This window comes from Amphiprion ocellaris, chromosome 14 (assembly GCF_022539595.1).
Source record: "Amphiprion ocellaris isolate individual 3 ecotype Okinawa chromosome 14, ASM2253959v1, whole genome shotgun sequence".
Classification (NCBI taxonomy): Eukaryota; Metazoa; Chordata; class Actinopteri; family Pomacentridae; genus Amphiprion; species Amphiprion ocellaris.
Window position 1 is genome coordinate 29,654,834 of NC_072779.1, and position 21,523 is coordinate 29,676,356.

Below are 21,523 nucleotides of genomic sequence, written 5' to 3' on the forward strand. Positions count from 1 at the left end.
TTGCTTGTCAATCAGGCGACAGGTGTTGCTGCATGTAGAAGAACAACAGTCTGAAGACGTTGTTGAGTTGGTGAAAAGTTTGACTGTGTGGAGATTTATGGACGGTAGTTGAGGAGTGTCGGATATTTTGAGCCGGAGACTGTTAACGGTGAGGAAAAAGCAGATTTTTTTGTGTTGAGTCTGTTGTTGGAGACCGTCTCACTCATGACTTTTTACTTCGCTCCTCTTAGCACTTAGCATGCTAACATTAGCTATGGTACAATGGTATGTCATTAGCTGAACGAATGAATGTATGCAGTGTTGCTTTGAGCTAAATGCTAGCACTAGCATGCTAACATAAACACAATGATAATTCCATCTTAAACCTGTCGATATAAAATACTCATATGAAATTCTAAATTGTTTAACCATCCTACTCTTGAATAGTCTGTATGTATATCATGTTAACCCTCTTTTAGCATGTTAGCATGCTAACAATGGATGCTCATGGAACGTCATTAGTTAGGTATTTAGTTTTTTGTCAACGTTTTGGACCGTTTTATGTATTCTAGAGTTAAATGCTGACACTTGCGTGCAACCATGCCTACAATAACGTTTCCACTTATCACAATCTTAATCTTGTCCATTCATAAAGTACTCACGTAATTCTAAAATATCTAGCCATCCTACCACTGAACAGTCTGTATTTTTATCATGTTAACCCTCTTTTGGCATGTTAGCATGCTAACAATGGATGCTGATGGAATGTCAATAGTTCACAGGTATTTCGTTGTTTGCCAAGGTTTTCGACCGGTTTGTGTCTTCTTGAGCTAAATGCTAACACTTGCATGCTAACATGAACACAGTGGAGATTCCACGTATCACCATCTTAACCCTTTCCCTTTTTAAAGTTCTCCTATACAATCCGAAAACATTTTTGCATTCTACTACTGAACCGTCTGTATGTTTATCATCTTTTAGCATCTTAGCATACTAACAATGGATGCTGATGGAATGTCCTCAATTCGCATGTATTCGGTTATTTGTCAAAGTTGTGGACCGTTTTTTGTATATTGTTGAGCTAAATACTAACACCGGCATGATATCATGCTAACAATACTATGTACAAATGCTAAAATCAAACAAAAGTGTCAACAAAACTGATTTTGATATTTTTACCATGGTCATCAGCTTAATGTAGCATGTTAGCATACTAGCATTTTCTTAAGGATCATGAAATGTCCTTATTTTAGTGAGCATTTAGTTATGAACCAAAGACAAATTAAAAATTAAACCAAATGACTGTGTTTTGCCAAAACTAATCTGTCGCATCTGATTGTGACCTTTTGTTAAAGCCATATTTTATAAACATCTACAGCTGCTTTAATCTGAGTCTGTCACAACATCTAAATGTACAAGACTTTGTCTTTGTGCAACTTTAATGCATCTCGAAACTCACTAATTGTGACCAAAACAATGTTTGAATTCATTAGCTACAATGACATTAGCTATAGATGTGTTTAGTAGTATTCCTGTTTAAGCTGTAATTAACATGATTTTTGGATTGATTTTATACTTTAAATTAAGAAATTATTACTTTTTCAATTATTCTGTTGGCTATAATCTGTAAAATATAACCTTTGTGAATGAAATCAATTCATTATGATGCATGAATAATGATGCCTCAGTTGCAGGGGCTGCAGTAAGTTTTTGGCAAGGAGAAAACTACATTAATGAGCTGAATTGATCATTTAAAGATATTTCAGTTGGTATACACGACTGAACTGGTTATTTCTGAGGACACAGAGCAGGTAAAGTAAGGCAGATACTTAAGAATAATTGCTCCTGCAGACAGCAATCAATTTCGAGCAGACAATTACTTCTGGGCAAAGCAATAGCAGTACAAAACACTTTTGACTGATTAAAATTGATCAAACATGCATGTCTGTACAAAATTTCATAGCACAGACCTGCAAGTGGTCGTGAAATTAAATTCACGACCATGATCGGTAGAACTGGTTGTGACTGAAAATGTCAAATTTAATGGTAATGCTTCAAACAGTTGTTCAGGTATTTTGAGTCGGGACAAAGTGTTGGAACATCTGACAGACTTCTGACATCCCTTGAGCTAAAAGTGGTTCTGAACGTGCCCTTGGCCTTTGCTTTATGCAGCTCTGTGATGAGTGCAAACCCCACAGCCAAAGAAAGCTTCTTGCTTTCTTTGGCCGTGGCTTTTGCACTGCACTCGTTGGGAATTTGTCAGGGACTTAAGATTACGTGGGACAGTGATCGAGTATCTTGGGGTGTTTGGAGCAGTAATATGAGGAGTTCATTGTAGGACAGGAGGAGTGAACTGAAATACAAACCTGATTAAAGTGACCTTTGTTGCCCCAGAGAGAAATTTATCTTGTGCACAGAGCTACAGTTTGTTGGACACTGTCAGATAAACAGCAATTATGGCAGAAGATACTGTAGCTCCAATAAGCACATTATAGAAGCAGTAGTTTTTAACCACATGTAGGCGTTAGTTTGACTGACTGGAATGATCATGTTAATGATTTTCCAGTCAGTTGCTTCTGTTTGCCAGTGGAGGTCATCATCTTTCATCAGTGTGAAGCATTAAAGCAGACGTCTCCAAACTCCCTGTGACATTAGCATGCTCCCCGTGTATTTTAGTTATTCAGCAGTCGCATGTTCATCGCGTGCTGTTTATGTCTTGTAAGTTATCTGTGCTGGAGAGTAAACATAGGAAGTCTTGTCTGGTGTCTGGTTAAGTAAGAGTGTGAGAAGGGGAAGGAGAGGGCACAAAGGTTGTGTTATGTAACAGATACCATGTGGGCTCCAAAGGCCAGCGGGATTTTATGGGCTGTTTCTCTTTGGGATAATCCAAACCTCAGTGAGGAGATTAACTGTCATTTAGTGCATGTTTCATTGGTTTAGATGTTCTGATTATAAGGAGATACGTACAACTTAAATGTCAAATAATCAGAAGCAAAGATCAAAATAAACAACAAATGATCCTCTCTATTAGTAACGTTGAATAGTCGTAGCTACTATAGTACTAAATGATTAAGTACAGGGTTAGTAAGTACAATTCATTCTCTTGAGACTAATAATGTCTGAACCAAAATTTTCAGTAATCCAGTCAATAGTTTTTCATGTCTTTAAATACAAAAACCAACACAAAATGTATTAGTGCTAACCCTATGAACACAAGAAATGACAACCATGGACGTGCAACTTTTTCAAATTGCCATTTTTATTCAAAATATGTTACACAAGATATTATAAATGCATTTAAATTACAGTACTATGAAAACCCATTATTTAAATCATAATGCACATTTTGCTGACAGACACTGAAATCTGTGTTAATTCACATTCTTTTGTACAGTAATCAAACAAGTCGATATCATCCAGACTGCAGAGGTATTTAAGGATGCAAATTATTATGTCTTTCGTTCACAGGCAAAGAGAAACTGCATATGTGACATAAAAAAAAAATCCTATAAAAAAAGTGATGTACTTCAAACTATAATGATCAAACTCCCATCCAGTAGACAAATCTTTAGCAATATTGGCAACATTACAGTAAATTATTAGCCAGACTCGAGACACACAGTCAGATTAAGTTGTGTAGGATAACGTAAATTTTCAACAAACAGTTAAAGCTTTGGTCATTCAAAAAAAATCTAATCAGCATCAATTTCCTGAAAAGGAAATCCAGTTTTCTTTATTGAACTGAACCGCTTTGGTGCAATTGAATTGAAAGTGTAGTACATCCACGTTAATTAAACTAAAATAGACGAAACTACTAAACTTTTGTGCTCTTTCTCTTCAAAACATGTATTTTGGGACTGTACAGTAAATTCAACTATATTGTAATAATGTTTTATTGGACTTTAAAAGAGTAGATTAACTGTAAAATATTTGAAAATAGTAATTGTAGACTTCATGCCACTAAACACGCCTTTTATCACATTTGGCAAGTGTATTTATGTATTTTAAGGAATGTCACTAAGACTATTGGCATTGAGGAAATGCCCGTCCCACTTTGTGCAGTTATGTTGTGTGATTGCTGTGAAAATAAAGGCTTCCACTGAATGTTTCTGAAATTAACAGCACAAATACTTTTAATACTATTAAAAATGTTTGTGGAAATGTCTGATGCTCTTAAATCTACCAAACTGCATAGAGAAAATGATAACTGTAACTGGCTGTAATGTTACGCTTGTTATATTTACCACTTCTTTTGTCTTTTGCTCTGGGTCCTTTGGCTTATTCGTGTAAATTATACATAATTTTTATATTTTTATGTTTTGCAACCACTGTGCTTGCTATGGTTAGTTTTCAAGTTTCCTCTTGGTTTCGTCCATTTCCATAACATTATGCTTCTGCATTTTAATGACAAAAATTTGGCAAAACTTAAGCACACGCATGTTCATTAACATACACATGGTGCATGCTGTTATGAGAGCTATAAAAATCTAATTTGAATTGAAATCAAAATGTGTTTTTTGCTATAGAAAGTGTATCCATCCTTGGTGCTGGTTTTGAGAGATGTATGTTTGTGCAGTGACAGCGACCCCAACGGTTTTGCATCTGAGTGGGCTGACACTAGTAAAACTTTAAAAATGTATTTTAAACAAACCAGCTTGTGGGTCATTCTCTAGGTTTTGGGACTAAATTTCCCAAAGTGCTTTGTAGGTTGTTAACAGTAAAGCTATTGCTGCAACAGTGACGGTACGTTAGCTGTGTGCTTCAAAAGGAGCCCCATTTTTTAGCTTATATTTGTTCACATTTTTTGCTAACTGGCTCCATTAAAAGCATACTGAAATTATTTGTCAGCAGCTCCGATTTGCAAACATTGGATCACATTGAAGAAACTGCACAAATGTGATGATCTCAAGCAAGTTAAAGGAGTTTTTCTGTGTTAACTGAGCACTTTTGTGGTTGTTTATTTACCGATGAACATCAGTGGTAATTATATACTGAAATGTAAGTTGTGCCATATAGAAAAACACATGTATCATATCTGTGTGCTTATATTGTACTGACAATTTTTAGCAATCAGATGCTAATGGCTGCAGAAGCTGTGCTTCACACTCGTTGCTGAAGCTCAAACTATTGACTGTTTATAAAGAGACCAAATAAATGGGTCAAATGTTATAACTTACATCATGTGGTTTTCAGAACATCACTTGAGGAGGCTCACAGTTTGAAAACCCCTGTTCTAGTTAGCTGGCTAGCCTGATGTGTTAGCGTCAACTTTCTGTCCAACAGCAGAGTTTGTCCTACAGCGTCCTACAAGCTATGTGTTCTTGTTAAAGAAGAAGACAGAAGATATGCTGTTCACGTTTGTACACTCCAGAGTACTAAAAAAAGTGCTTTAGGTAATAGCGCACCTCAGCTTGCCTCTAAGCAACGCCAGGGTGCCAAAAAGTGATTGCTTGCCAAAAATGCACTGCTTGTTAAAGCTGTATTGCTCAGTCTATATACATCTAAAGCTGCTTTTACTAGGGTCAAATCTTTTCTGCAATTATCTTCATGTCTCATATTATTTTACCTGCTCTGTGCTTTAGATTATGATCAATCACTTCTTTTTAAATGTCGAAACAACTTTAAAGGAAGAAAATAAAAAAGTTTTCCATCTGCCAAATAATGACTATAGTCCCTACACTGGGACTGAAATGTTATTAATGCATTAGACTGACTTGACTTAATTCAGAAGGGTTATATTTTAAAGATTATAGCTTATAGGGTAATTGCAAAAATAATTATTTATTTTATATACAGACCCATTCATAGATCATGTTAAGGCATAATTTACAGGCAATACTTTACTAATATTTATGCTTAATGTGTTTGATACATCTAATATCCTTATTTATATGGGCTTTAATCATTAATGTATTGCCAGATTACACCATAACCTACAAACTTTTCTTTGGTCACAATCATGCACATTTTAACAGTTTGACCCGGATAAAAGCAGCTGTAGAAGATTTAAACTGAATGATATAAACCACATGCTCTCATGGATGAACCAGCTTTCGGCAGATGATGGCTTTTTGGCACAGTAACGCCCAGTTCTGAGTGCTGTTTCTGCAAATATATATGTCCAAAAATACCAGACATAAAATTTCAGTTGAAATTAATGCCAAGTGCTTGAATGTGTGTGTTATTAATAACTTCTCGGTCCCATCAGAAGATTATCTGGTGTGGTAGCAGCAGGTCTGTGTCTCTGTGCAAAGCTCACTGTTCAGTTATTGGTTATTTTTTTTCCTCTTGTCAAGAACTCCCATGATGAGCTGAAGCCACTGATGTTTGCTGATGGAGAAAAGCTTCTCTTGTGTTCAGCTGCAGCTTTGTTGCACCTCCCAGAAGTTTCTGACCTACTGAGCCAACATTTGCAGTTATTTCCTTTGGAGTATGTTGTGTTTTACAAAATGAATGGACAATTAGCTTCATAATTAGGTTTCTATATATTTATATGGTGCAACGGACCCATGCAAATCAGCTAATTTATAATATTTTTATATTAAATCCTCAGTTATTTCCAGTTTAAATTGATCTGTACAGAGTATATTTTTATTATAAATGCAGTGAGTGGTGGTGATGAAAATAGCAATGGAGTCTGTGTCTTGGAAAATTTTTTTAAAAACATCTTTCTTTTACCCCGTTACGGGGACATCATTTTTTAAAGTATAATGATTTCTTCTGTGCTGCTCTCAAAATTGCCCATCTTTTCTTGGAAAAAAACTACAGATAACCTCATAGTACAGTAAATATTGTTTCACGTAGGTGTTTTGTCTTAACACTTTTGCAAAGTGCTTGCCTAGCAGGAATCACTGGATTTGTTGAATTGTAGAGCTTCTGTAAAACCTGCAGTAGAATACAACAGGAGCTTCATACATCAGTGATTTTAGACTTGATAAAGATTAGTCAAGTCCAAACTGGGCCAGATATCTTCATAAGTGTTAATGACAAAAGAAAAAAAAGAGATTATACTGGTTTTATCTCTCTAGATATGTGGAATAAACAACTTAAACACGTTCTTTTCCTCTCACTGTTACTGTGTCTTCTGTTTCTGGGCAGTCTGGCTGTCCAGCCTAATGGTACTCTTTCCAGAGAGGAACGGGATGATCTTCTCAAACAACAAGATGCAGCTCGCCGCACCTGGAGACACATATGGAAGAAACAGGAGGTTAGTTTGTTGCTAATAATCTAGCAAAGATATTACATGTATGAATCATTTAAACAAGAAAAAAATGATGGGATGAGTCCAAAATGACGAACCTGTGGAGGACAGTCATTCAAATACGAAACATAACACTTGTTGTTTCTCAAATGACATGTTGCAGGACACAATGTCAGATAGTTTGGAAATGTGGCAGAGAAAATTAACCAATAAACACAGTGACACTAAAAGAGAACCAGATGGACAGCTGAAGAATGAAAACGGTATCTGTTACACCGATAATTTCCCCATCACACGCTGGAGGAAGGACATTTTAATATTGTATTAATCCTCAGACACGAGCAGCTGCAGCAGTGTATTATAACAACATCTAGAAACAAACAGTCCAGGATACGGGCCCTCTGTATTTTATTTTATTAGTATATTCACATTTAGTATGTTTATCTTGTTAGATTTTTACTTTTATTGATGTTTACTTTCATGTATTCACAAATTTATGTATTATATACACATTGCTTACATTGCAGTATAAAGACAATTGGCTCAGTACAGCAGAACCATTTTAATCAGTTAATTTCAAATATTTTTATAGCTAAATCCTCAATTATCCCCTGTATAAATGGATCTATACATAGTATATTTTCATTATAAATGCAAAACATGGCAGTGATGAAAATAGGAATGGAATCTGTGTCTTGAACAAATAAAAATAAATAGTAAAATATTTATAACAAGCCTGTTTAGCATGTTATGGGGATCATGTTTTAAAATATAATGCATCTTTTCTCTGTACAGAATTTCTTTGCCTACTGAGTTTGACGGTGCAGTTTTCTAAAACTTTTCTTCAAATTAATCCTAAAAGTGACGTAAGAGACTCCTCAAAGTCCCACATGATGATATTTATGAAATGAAAAACACTTGAATTAAATTCTGTTACATTCACTTATTTCATATTGGTGTGCATATTGTGTCCCCTTGTTTAGCAAATGAATAAATCATGTACTCAAAATGCGTCTTACAAGTTTTCTGCTCAAAATAATACAAAGATGGTTAATGTTACCATCAAAGTTTAACCGCTGGTTTTAATCGTGTTCTAAATGAGCTGTTTCAGTGTCTGCACCTTTAAATGCAGCTAATCTGCTGCTGTCAACACCCCCTTCAGGAAGAAGACTCTGTCTGCATCTGTGATTGACAACTGACCACAAACCCGCTTCCGCTGATGCAAATGAATGTTGTTAAATCAGGATTATATGCTCGCTTCTAACTCTTTCTTGGAGTGATCATTTACATGAAAATATCACAGAATTTAAAGCACAGGTGTTGTTTTTAACTCATATGTTTGGTGAGTTTGTTAGAAGACGTTGAGGTTATAAAATCTGTAGTTTAACGGTGCAGAGTAGCCCTTAATGGGCTGCGTTTCAGTCACTATTTCAAACTTGTTCCATTGTCTGACAGCAAAAACAAAAACATGTATATATGGAAACAGCTTTATTTAAAACAGGAGGATTAAAATACACTGTGAGCACAGAGGCAGGAGAGAAGTAAACAGATGGAACAACAGCTGAGTTTATGTTGCACTAAAAGCACAACAGGTGAGATGAAAACACATTAACCCCCTAGTCCTTGTTTATTGTTTACTTTTATTGTGAACTGGTCTTGCATGATCTCTAAAAGTCCCTTAGCTTTATGGTTTCCAGATAACTCTGACCTGCGGGCATATGATTAAAGCTAATGGTAACGTTAGCTGCACGATGTGCTAAGGATTTTTCCTTGTATGTGGTGACATTTCCAACAACAAGAAAAGGACTCAGAGATCGCAGTACTCTGCCAAGGCTGCTCAGTCGTTGCACCATGTCCGACAGCTGAACTCTTGAAAAAATTTGTGGCAGAAATCACAGCACTGTAGAATATGGCCATTTAATATATATGTACCCACAAATAAAATGACCTTGCACTAAGCACAGGTGTGTGTTATGCAAGTGTACGTTATGTACGGATACCAGACCATGTGACCTAAATATGTAGTGGGCGGTGGGAATTGATGGGACTTGGAAACATCCCCACAATTTAATCAATTGTTTCTTTTATCATTTCCGACGGATAAGTCCTGATAAGTCCGCAACAGTCGATTTGTAGTAGGATCGCAATCTAGCATTCACTTGTCATAGTTACAATGACGCTGTGCCGCTATCTCGCAATGATACTGAAATTTTTAACAAATTAGTGGATCCAGACTATAAGCCACATCACTGCCAAAATCTAATCACTTGGTCCTTGTCATTTCTGACCGTTCCAGAAAATTTCATCCAAATCCGTTAGTAAGTTTTTGAGTAGACAGACAGATAGACAGACAGACAAACCATCGCCAATTGTTACATAACTCCGCCGATGCTTCACCTCCTCGGCGGAGAATTAACAAAAATAATCCAGTGGACCTTCAGATGCTGGGAGTGCATGAAGACTCTTGTTTTCACTCTTACAGCTAACAGCAGAACATTTGGTGAGTTTTGCTCATCGCTGTTACATTTTTGAGTTAGCAGAAGCAGCTCTAGAAAGTAAATAAACCTGGTGGACTATAAGGCAGATTCTCATCCTGAATGGTTCACCTGGAAGCACTAAGGGGCAGGATTGTACAAGTGCGAGGTAGATTGTTTTTGGTTCACCAGCTGGAATGTAGCACCTCGGGAAAATTCTTACAGGCTTGTAAGATCCTCATATCTTCAGACACTTCACCTAACACGTCCTAACAAATGTATAACAACCGCAAAACACATTAAAAAACCGCCACCATATGGGACCGTTAGGTAATTTTTTTATCAGCATATCTATTAGTAAATTAGTTTGACAGTTGAGATTTAACAGATGCTGACCCAAATTGTGGATGAGATGAGAAGATCAACACCACTCTCATGTCTATGTGGTAAATATGAAGCTCAAGCCAGCAGCTTAGTTTAGATTAGCTTATTAACTTAGCTTAACTCAGCCTGGCTCTGTCCCAAACGCTGCTCCTTACCTAAGGCTGGTCCCAGCCAATAGACAAAGCAGTACTCCAGATAGGTGTGGCCGCTGCAGGGGAACTGGATGGAGAAGGCCAGGACGGGGTTAAAAACTGCTCCTGAAATACTTCCACCTGCAGAAAACAGCAACATAGTCAAGTCTGGAACATAAACACCATCAACAGGGCTGATTTTCTTCAGCTGTAGAGGAAATACAGTAACATAGATTCATTACTGCTCTTCAGTGTGACTGTAAACTGAGGGACATGATGTAAGAACAACCTCCGGAACAATAGTGTTTATTTATGTAATACAGCTTTGTGTTAATATTTGTTTTCTGTTTATCTACAAGTAGTCTTTGATTGAGGGTGTGTCAGAGTTGAGCTAAATCAATCATTAACTAATCTGATCATCAAGAAGCCGCAAACCTGTCAGTTCCAGTTCCTCAAATATGATAATTTACTGCTAATACGTATTCAATGTAAAAAAAAAAAAAGAAAAAGGTAATTTAATACCTGTGAGTGTTTTCTGACACTAATAAACCAGTCTGATTGACTGAAACAGCAAACAAAAATTAAACGATTGTATTGTGACTGTAAAATAAAGTGTAAAATATGAGTTTATTAAAATTCACCAGGTTGTTTATCTTTTTTAAATTTAAAGGATAATAGAAAATGCTTCACATTTTAGCAAATGCACTAATTTCATAGTGTGTAATACAACTTTCTATAGCAGAGAACATTTTTGTTGATTTCATGAGTTTGAACTTTGATAAATTGGGCTCTGGACATTTTTAACTATTTTTTGACATTTTATAGACAAATTATTGAAAGAGTAATCAGAAAATGAATTGTAACTCTGAGCTAATCTGTAAAACACAATAATACATTTATTGGTATATTTTAATAAATTTACTAGTTAAATTACAGATTGTGTATTTTTTTCACATTGAAAAATTGCTTTTAAGAAAAATGGAAAGTACATACTACAGTAAATACACTATTTTTATAGTCAGTAATACAACTTTCTGTAGCAGAGACACAATTTTTTGTTGTTTTTTGTGATATTTCATAACCAGTTTTATCCTGTGTCAGACTTCAGTTGTATTTTTCAAACCTTGTTTGTGTTCAAAGCTTAAATCATTAGTCGATCAGCTTATAGGAAAATTTATCTGCAAGACTTTGAGCAAAAGTGCTCTGGATCCAGCTTCTCAAATGTGAGTATCTCTGTTTCTGCTATAGTAAATGAAATATCTTTGGGGATAGGACTACAGGTTAAATACAACTAGCTGGCTATGTACATTTTTCACACATTTTCTGACATTTTATGGACCAATAATTGAAAGAATAACCCACAAATTAAATGACTATGAAGGTAATACATATAGCGCTAAAATAAAATGTAAAATCTGGGTTTATTAAGAGTTAGCAGTCAAATAACACGTTACAGTATTTACAAAAAGGTTTCATTTTGTTTTAATTAAAGAGAAATGGAAAGTACTTCATATTTTAGTTGATGCACCAATTGTATAGGTAATAACACAACTTTCCACAATAGATACAATTTTTTGGTTGTTTTCACAATTTGCTGAAGATAACTTTATCCTGTCAGAATATTTTAAAACAGGTTTGAATATTTTTATAAGGGTTTTTTAAAAAAAAAATTAAAAGCTTATATTTGGTTTTAGGACTACAGGTTGAACAAAACTAGCAATCTGAAGATGACACTTTGGGCTCTGGACATTTTTCACAACTTTCTGACATTCTTTACAATAATAATTAAAAGAATAGCCCGGAATGAATTTAAATTATGAAGATAACTAATCGTAGCGTTAAATTAAAATGTAAAATCTGTGTTTATTAAAACTTACAGGTTAAATTATAGAATTCACATTTTTTAATTAAAGGAAAATTGGCAGAATTTTATATTTTAGTAATATTTAAAACTTTCTGTATCAGAAACTTTTTTTTCACGATTTGCTGCAGATAACCTCAACTTTAAGCTATACCAGGGTATTTAAAACAGGTCTGAAGGCTTGGAGGAATTTTTTAAAAGAAAATGTAAAGTATATCTTTAGGTTCAAGGCCACAAGTTCAACAAAACAAGAAGTGTAAATATAAGACTTTAGGTTTTGAACATTTTTCACAACTTTCGGTCATTTTATGGAGCAAATGCCTACTGGATTCATCTTGAAAAGTGATGTGATATAAATTTAAATCTGAGATTGTTTTGTTTTTTTTTTTTTTTTTTTTTTTTTTACCCTGTCTGCACTACTTGCCATGTATGATTTGTGGTAATATATTTAATTTTAATTATTTGCTTTTTTGAGTTCTTTGTGTGGCAGAATCACAGCAGATGGTTTCTGCTTCCCTGCTCTCAGGTGAGCCTCCAACACACCTGCGAAAACCACCGCAGTGATGACCGCAGCGAACAGGGCAGCTCGGAGCTTCTCGTCCACTCTGTGGATGTTCATGGCCGTGGCTTGGACCGTGAAGGTGCACATCAGCTCCACGGCCGCGGCCTCCAGTAGCGTCCCCCCGAGCGGGTCGAAGCACCTGAACCCGAACCTCTGGTGCCGGACGTGGACGTCGGAGAGACCCAGCGACCACACGGAGACTGCGAAGAACTGCGCGGCGACCGCAGCGCCGAACTGGAGGGCGATGAGGACGAGCGCCGCCTTGACACTGCTGCTGCCGCGGCAGACTCTCTCCACAGCCGCGATGGGGTTACACGTCGCCTCCCGTAAAGTTGTCAAGTGGACCACAGTTATGAAGTAAGTGATGGTGAGGCCGACCGGCAGCTCCAGCCGGGTGGTTTCTCCCAGCAGCTTGAGTTCATGTGTGCAGCAGCAGAGCTGGAAGGTGGACGCCGCCTCCAGCAGGTAAATCCAATAAGCTCCAGGGGAAAGACGCGCGGCGGTCCACCGGACCGCCTCGCTGAGCAGCACCGCCGCCGCCAACACCGCCAAGGAAACGAACAGGTCAGACATCTCCACGGCTGTCCAGACACACACCGACGGCTTGACCTGACGTGACAAACCGTTCCTTAGGATGTTGGCAACTTTTAAACGGGTCACTTACGTGACCGGTTGCCAAAGTCCAGTTGATCCACGTTGCCGCAGCTGCGTCAAACCGCGCAGCGTGAAAGAAGAAGAAGGGCGGCGGAACTTTCACAATAACAGCACAGGTATAAATAAAAGTCAGACTGTAGAATTATAATAAGTAACCATATAAAATAAAAAAGTAAGTCTTTAAAAAATCCTAAACAGAAATGCATACCAACTCTGTGCAGTACCACTGATATGTGCAATAATTATTGTATTACTGTACCAATGCAAATTTCCCCACTATGGGACTAATAAAATGTTATCTAATCTTATTTCAGTATTAGAAATATATACGGCCCAAAAACATTAAGAGAACACTTAATCATCACAGTATAACACAAATTCGTCTAAACTTTTGGGATGTCAATCTGTCCAGTTAGTTAGTGTAAGAGGCTGAATCCCCCCCTCAGTGAGTTAATAATTTTGGTTTCCACTGCCCATTCTTATGTCATTTTGATCTCATTTAATACTACAGTGTATATCAATGATTTAATTGCATATATTCATGGTGGTACCTTTAACAGCTCTGGGCTTCACCAGAAACTATCACAGGAGAAAGATTTTTCTTGTCTTGTTTTTCCAACACAGTCCAATCCAAAAATTCAGCCCCCCCCCCCCAAAAAAAAACCAAAAAAATTCTGAAAATTTGCAAAACCTTCAGAAAGAAAATAATAACTCCTTAAAAGTTTTCCTTAAAAATTTACATTTAAAAAAATGCCCCAAATTTGGCAAGAAATTCTTGTAAATATTTTCAAAAAATGAGTAAAAATCTTCCAAATAAAATCCTAAAAATATCTAAAGTGATTACATATATATCAGTAAAACTTCTAATATTTTCTTTAAGAATATTCACATAAAAATCAACCAAAATGCAGCAAAATTCGTTGGATTTTGGTTGATTTTTTTTGTGAATATTCTTAAACATTTTTAACATTTCATTTTTTCCACCAAAAAATGTTCAAAGATTTCCCAAAAATGTTAAACATGTGGACATCAGACATTTTCACTGTGAATTTATTTTTTTACCCCACATTTTCAAACTTTAAACCGGGTCAATTTTGACCCAGAGGACCACACGAGGGTTAGCTTCAATGCTCTTCCGTAGACGTTCAGATTTTATTTTGAAAGTTGAAACAGGAAACGGACGTAAATATTTTGACTTGCTCGCCGTTTGAGGTTGTTTGGGGGCAGTGCTCAGAGGCTGGGAGTGACTGGCTGAGAGGCTCAGTCCAGGACTGAGGAAATTCCTGCTGTTGCAGTTTGACAACTTTTCTAAGAAGCTGAACCAGCAGGAGGCGTGACAAGCTCACAGTCAGGGTTTGGTTGTGGGAACTGGAGGCCTTTTTTAAAAATACATAATCCACCAATTTCACACAATGCAGGAGGACATTGATCAAAAACACACAGATGAGGAAAATCACAAAGCTTTTCAGATAGATAGATAGATAGATAGATAGATACTTTAGGGGGAATTCAAGGCCGTACAAGGATCACGTGTTTCATTGAGCAGTGACTTGACTGAAGAGAGAACTGTCATGAAATGAAGCTGTCTGTTGTACAGAGTGGAAATGTATAACCAGGGAACTTACAAGAATCATCACATGCAGTCTCTATAGACTAGACTTAGTCAAAAACAGCTCTCAATGTGCAATATTCTTATTTTATTGATTTATATAAATAATTAAGCTGATTGTGAAAATAGCTCATCTGGAATCTTCTATTAAATAAAACATGCATGAACATATTTGTTTTAAAAAATGCATAAAAACTTCATAGAGACTTCACAATAATTCATGTTGACTTTGCACTAGCCAGAAGGGGGTGTGGCAATGGGCGTGGTCAATCACAAAAAGGCATGTAATGACTTCATGAAATACCACAGAACTCTGGGACAAGGCTGATCATCATCATGAAGAGCTGATTAAATGGTCAGCGAGGGCAATAAGCTTGGCCATTCATAATAACACACCTAACTCCCAAACGGCTTCATTGGATGCTTTATCAGATACCATCAATGAGGTGTCTTCATTGATGAAGAAATGAGATTTTTTTTCCCCTCTCACCCTCTCCTCTCTCAACCACTGGGCTCACATCTTCTGAAATGTTTAGGTCTGAATCTCCCTCAATCATTCTCTGGAAAATTCTCTCAAAGACCTGTCTACTAAAAATCAAAGTGAAGTAAATGTAATTCCAAAGTCATGACACTACAGTGTACGCTCATAAATCAGTTGTTTTTCCTATGAAAATAACTTAGCTAAGCCCTGAAAATGTACGCAAATTACTCTTTAGATATTTACTTACTATAAGCAATCAAAATATTGCATAAAACAGTTTAAATATGAATATCTTGCTTACCTTTCTTCCTTCTGTAAAATGTTCTCACTGGGATGGCTGCCATTTTGATAAGATTGACAAAGGGAGTTGGCAAAACACACCCCCACACGTGTGGTGTAATTTTAAAGCTAAGATTGTTCCCTTTAAGGAACATCAGGACTTTAAAGTATGGAACATATAGTATAGGAGAAATGAACAAAAAAACTGTGCACTATACATAAACAAATTGCTGGGTCTTTATGAGTCACAGATTTAACAACACAGATTGGGTTTTTTTAATTTTATTTTATAAGTTTGAATAGAATAACATCAAAGAGATTTTTTGAGGAATAGCTGAAATACGAAATGATAAAAGCTTTTCATTACAAAGATGTTGCTAGAAAACATCCCACTTATGCATCTAAGGGTTAAACAGCAGAAAACTGCTCAGTAGTTTATGTTGTCTGCTATTGTCAGTCTGACTGTGTTTCCTGTTTATGTGGAATTGTTAATATTTGCAGGCATTTTGGCAAAATCCCTCCTGCAGCTACAAACAAACCTCCAAGATTCTGTCTGCTCAGTGGGAAATGAATGGAACAAGCGGCTGAATGCGTAGAAAACTAGGAGGTACACATGTTTCGTTTTCTCTGGATTTTGTGACAAAACATAAATTCTGGCTTTCATGTCCACAGAATCACCTGTTCAGCTGTTAGACTGAATTGTTCGACTTGTTTGGGACAAAACTGCAGCAGAAGTCAGAGAATGTGGTTTAGTTTTCAGCAAATTCCAACTTAATTTAGGAGTTAGAAAACAGAGTCTCTGTTCTAACAATAAGAATGAATGTTTTGGGCTCAGTACCAGTTTCTGTTTTACTTAATATTTAAATATTTTTTTACAGCCACAGGAGTCCAGACAGCAGAGACATGAGACTTCAGGGTTAAAAAGTCATGTTTATATGCAGACTACATGAGAGTTTACACAATATGTAAATATGTGACACAATATTCAAGTATTTACCAGCGTGGATGCAAGGATCAGGGAGGAAATGTGGCAGAAAAATGTTCTCCTTCAGGATGAAGCTCAAAACCTGAAACTTTTGGTTGTCTTACTGGCAGGAAGTCTGAAATAAAACATCAGAAGAAGCACATCTGTAGTATTTGTTTAAAAAAAAAACAACTTAAATATCAGAGGGAACTGTCTTATGTAATATAAAATCCCATCTTCTGAATACTTCCTTAAAACAAGCAGCCTAATTGAACCTGGTTGTATTTGTTCTGTTTGGACTCTACATGGTTATTTTTTTTACCGAATAGATTCAGTTTTTCCTCTGAGCTCTCATGATCTCAGTATTTACTTTCTTTCATCCAGATGTATGATATTAGAATGATGGACCATAAAAGATCAGAGAAATTAGGGAGGTTGTTCAAGGTTCACAGAGTGAATAAGAAACTTTAACACAAACCAACCACTACCATGCTATTTTATACACATTTAAAGTGTATATTAACAATATAAGGTGTTCACTGTCTGACTTTCTTCCCATCTTTTCTATCAGTCTTTGTCTCTTTTTCCATTGTTCTTTCTCTTATTTGTCATTCAGCTATTCCTTCATGTTTCTGTGATTTAGTATTTTTTTCCCATCTTTCTTTGTCGTTTTTCTGTCTTTCAGTCTTTATCTTTTTCCCATTGTTCTTGCTCATATTTTGTCTTTTAGCTGCTCCTCCATCTTTCTGTTTTAGTGTTTTTCCATATTTTTACTTTGCCAAGTAACATGACGGAGTTATGTGACAATCAGCGTACGTTTGAACGTCTGTTATTTCGTCTGTGTGCAACATTACTCAAAAAGGAAACAACAAATTATAATGAAATTTTCAGGGAAGATCAGAAATGACAAGGACCAAGTGATTAGATTTTGACAGTGATGTGACTCATAGTCTGGATGCACAGATTTGTTAGAGGTTTCTGTATCATTGTGAGATAGCAGTGCAGCGTCACTGTAACCATGACAACAAGTGAACACTACATCAGCAGCCTGCTGACGATCACATGATTGTGATCCTACTACAAATCCACCGCTGGAGGCTTATCAGGACTTATCCGTCAGAAATGATACAAGGAACAATTGATTAAATTGTGGGGGTGTTTCTGAATCCCATCAATTCCTGCTGCCTGCTACATATTTAGGTCACATGATTTGGTATCCGTACATAACGTATGCATGCATGACACACGCCTGTGATCAGCACAAGGTCATTTTGTTTATGGGTACATCTATATGAAATGGCCACATTCTATGTCGCCTTCATCTTGCAACTTTTGTCATTGTTCTTTCTGCCTTTTTTCTGTCTTTCAGTCCTTTTCCTCTCCTTCTGCTTTTTTCCTTTTTGTGTTTGACTTTCTTTCTTTCTTTCTTTATTTGAGCTTTTTCATTGTTCTTTCTCTTTCAATCTTTTTTCTTTTTCACTCTACCTTTAGTCTTTTAGTCTTTCTGTCTTTTAGTCTTTTTTTATGGTATTTAGTCTTGTTTTCATCTGTCTTTCAGTGTTTCTGTTCTTCATGCTTTCCCTCATTAATGATAGTTAGATAATTTTTCATTGTGTTTAATTGATTAAATTAATCCCTGCTTTTTCCAGATTTGTAAATGTATTATTTATTAAGTAGCTGGAATATAAGATATTTATATTCTGGTTTAAACAGTCTGCCTGCTGCTCCAGCTGTGTTCAGCCTCTGTACCAGGATGTCCAAATGAAAGACTACTGATGTGTTTTTACAAAGTTTTCACATATTTTGATATTGAAGTTAAAATTTACAATAAGTTTAACAAAATATTTGTCCACCAAATGTGGATCATTTGTCTGAATATTTCTGAACACTGCCACTTTCAGTCTTGACCTGCTTCTCTGTCCATTTTTAAAAAATACTTTCTGATTTTATTTGCATTTTATTCATATTTTGATTGATTTTCTGTCTTTATTATGAATAGCTGCTGCTGTGCTTGTCTCTGTGACATTAAGTTTCCTGCCTACAAACCAAATTCCCTTTAGAATGATGATGATAAATGTGGACTAAACCACACCTGGACTCACCTGGTGGCTGCAGTGTGTTTCATCAACAGGACTCAGTGTAAAGATGCAAAGAATTCATAATGTTGTCACTTCTGCTGTAATTTCAAAATAAAGGTAAAATGTTGCCTTTTACTTTACAGCTTTTCTTTGCCCATAAATTGGGAGTTCATGTGGCAGCAGATTTAACAAATATTAATAATAAATCTCTTTTCCCTTTAAAATGTCCTCTGTGCTTTGTCTTTGTCGCCCCCCCCACCTTTTAGTGTTTTTTTTTCTCTTTCAGTCTTACATTTTTCCATTAGTCTTTTTCCACCTTTTTGTCTGTCTTGTTTAATTTAATCTTTCTTATAAATTTTCTTTGTCTTCAGTCTTTCCTTTTGAATGTTTGGTCTGCAGACCACTTTCTATTTGACTCAATATTTGAATATTTTTTCAGCTGCAGAAATCCAGACAGCAGAGATACGAGACTTCAGGATAAAAAGTCATCTTTATATCTGTCTTTTAGTCATTCTTCATCTTTCTTTCTCTTTCTTTTGGTCTTTCAGGCTTTCCCCCCGATCTTTCTTTCCATTTTTCATTTTTTAAAATTTTTCTTTCTCTTTCTTTCTCTTTTAGTAATTTTTCGTTTTTTCTGTCTTTCAGTCTTTTATAAAAATAATTTTTGTACTGTTTCTTTTTTGTCTTTTTTCTGTGTATCAGTTTTCTTTCCATCTTTCAGTATTTTTTCCCATTATTCTTTCTCTTCCATGTCTTGTAGTCATTTTTCATCTTTCAGTCTTTTTCTACTTTCCTTTCTGTATTTTTAGTCTTTTATCATCTTTCTTTTTTCTTTTCATCATTCAGGCTTTCCCCCCGATATTTCTTTTCATTTTTCACTTTTTCATCATTCTTTCTCCTCCATTCTGTCTTTTAGTCTTTTTTTCTAATTTTCTTTCTGTTTTTTAAGTCTTTTTCATCTTTCTCTGTTCTCTTTCCATCTTTTAGTCTTTTTCCATCTTTTCTTTCTTTTTTGTCTTTTTCTATCTTTCTTTTAATTTTTCAGTATTTATTCATTGTTCTTTCTCTTCCTTTCTGTCTTTTACTCATTTTTCACCTTTTAGTCTGTTTTTCATATTTTTTCATTTACTTGATTGAGGTGATTCTTAATTTTTCAGTTTTTAATGTTTTCTATTAAGTAGCTGGAACAGATATTTTCTGTACCGGGACGTCCAGATGAAAGACTGCAGGTGTGTTTTTGAACAGTTTTCATACATTTTGATATTGAAGCTGGAACTTGCGTTAACTTCCGCTTACTTAAGTTATGAAAACATTAGTCCACCAAATGTGCATCATCTGTCTAAATATTGCTAAACTGTATTGACCTGCTTCTCTTTCAGTTTTTTGATAATACGTTGTTATTTGCATTTTATTCCTATAAATTCTTATTGTTTTTTCTGTTTATTTTAGAATAGCTACTACTGTCCATATTTCTGTGACCTAATAATAACAATGATTAATAATAATAATAATAATAATAATAATAATAATATCAATCTTTATCTTATTTTTTTATCTGTCTGCATTTTCAAAAAAATCTTCTTTCCATATTTCTCTGTTTTTTTGTCTCGTTCCATCTTTCTTCTTGTCAGTTTGCCATATAAAGTGAAATGAAAGAACTCTAAAATAGTCACACAACATAATATAAACTGCAGCCGTTTTTGTGTCTGTACAGAGGCTTTAGATTTAGGTTTTTTTTTTTTTCAGATGTTATATTTTTGAAACTAAACCATTTCCCTCCTGGCACCTCTGTCAGTAACTCCGGCTGACTTGACGCGGCTCCACCATCCGAGGCCACCTGCCAACGGACACAAACCGACGAGCAACTGCGCACTGCGGCTCCTTCTCCGCCGTTTACCGGGAGGCAAACACCGGCCTTGAGGTAGGAGAGGTGTCGGTACAAGCTGACTTTAAAATAAAATAAAATAAAAAAACAATTCAACGAATCGATGTGTTTTTAGTGATGATTCGCTTCAGGCTGGAGCTCCAACCAGGTCCCGTTCTTTGTTATACGGAGCGTCCGTCCCAGACTGCGTTATGGAAATGCGTAATTTAATACTTTCATGCTCGCCGGACGTAACATGCAATGCATTTTTACTCGATTATATTGATTTGCAGGCTCAGGACTTTAATTCGGCTCACATACAACACGTGAATGAAAATGCGAACTGGATCTATAAAGTGAAATTGCAATCGGGTGAAAAGTTTGGCTGTGATATGTGTGTTAGATTTACCAGCATGGTTGAAGGAATATTGTGTTTATTTCTGTGCTGTTTATGCCGATTAACAACTCAACATGTGTTAAATTACTGAATAAAAGCTGGGAAGTTTCTTCATCTATCCATGACCACCTTTTATTGCAAAGTATGTCACAACTGGCAGCTTCGTTTTTCTCATAAATTTATGTCACATGACTCCTTTTTTATTGTTTCTTTCTTACAGAAGAGTTTTTATCTTTTATTCCAAGTGCTTGTTTTGGGGAACTCATGAATTAATTATTGCACCATCATAGCAGACAAACTATACTGGTAATATGCATATCATGTGTAAATAACATGTATGTCTATGCACACAGATATGTAAATAACATGTAGGTCTGTACACAGAAATATGTAAATAGCATGTATGTCTATGCCACAAATATGCAAATAACATGTTGGTCTAAAAACACATATCTGTGTTTATAGACCAACATGTTATTTACATATGTAAATAACATGTTGGTCTATAAACACAGATATGTAAATAACATGTTGGTCTATAAACACAGATATGTAAATAACATGTTGGTCTATAAACACAGATATGTAAATAACATGTTGGTCTA

At 35.8% G+C, this 21,523-nt stretch overlaps 2 protein-coding genes and 1 long non-coding RNA gene across 3 annotated transcripts in view; 2 read left to right on the top strand and 1 right to left on the bottom strand.

Annotated features, from left to right (window-relative positions):
• Positions 1 to 3,217: 3,217 nt before the first annotated feature.
• LOC111563805 (aquaporin-11-like) lies at positions 3,218 to 13,311 on the bottom strand. Its single transcript, XM_023263068.3, has 3 exons — positions 12,574 to 13,311; positions 10,194 to 10,310; positions 3,218 to 7,158 (listed from the first exon to the last, which is right to left on the bottom strand). The coding sequence occupies exons 1-3, from the start codon at positions 13,163 to 13,165 to the stop codon at positions 7,052 to 7,054; spliced, it is 816 nt and encodes a 271-aa protein (XP_023118836.2). The 5' UTR covers positions 13,166 to 13,311; the 3' UTR covers positions 3,218 to 7,051.
• On the top strand, positions 7,077 to 18,897 carry LOC129350532 (uncharacterized). The gene is made up of 3 exons (XR_008603968.1): positions 7,077 to 7,186; positions 12,557 to 13,362; positions 16,117 to 18,897. It is a non-coding gene; the product is annotated as an uncharacterized LOC129350532 (long non-coding RNA).
• Positions 18,898 to 20,455: 1,558 nt separating this feature from the next.
• LOC111563808 (glycerophosphodiester phosphodiesterase domain-containing protein 5-like) overlaps positions 20,456 to 21,523 on the top strand; it is a 30,994-nt gene continuing 29,926 nt past the window's right edge. Inside the window, exon 1 of the mRNA XM_023263070.3 lies at positions 20,456 to 20,578. The gene's annotated coding sequence lies outside the window, so the exon portion shown is untranslated. The remainder of the gene's footprint in view (positions 20,579 to 21,523) is intronic.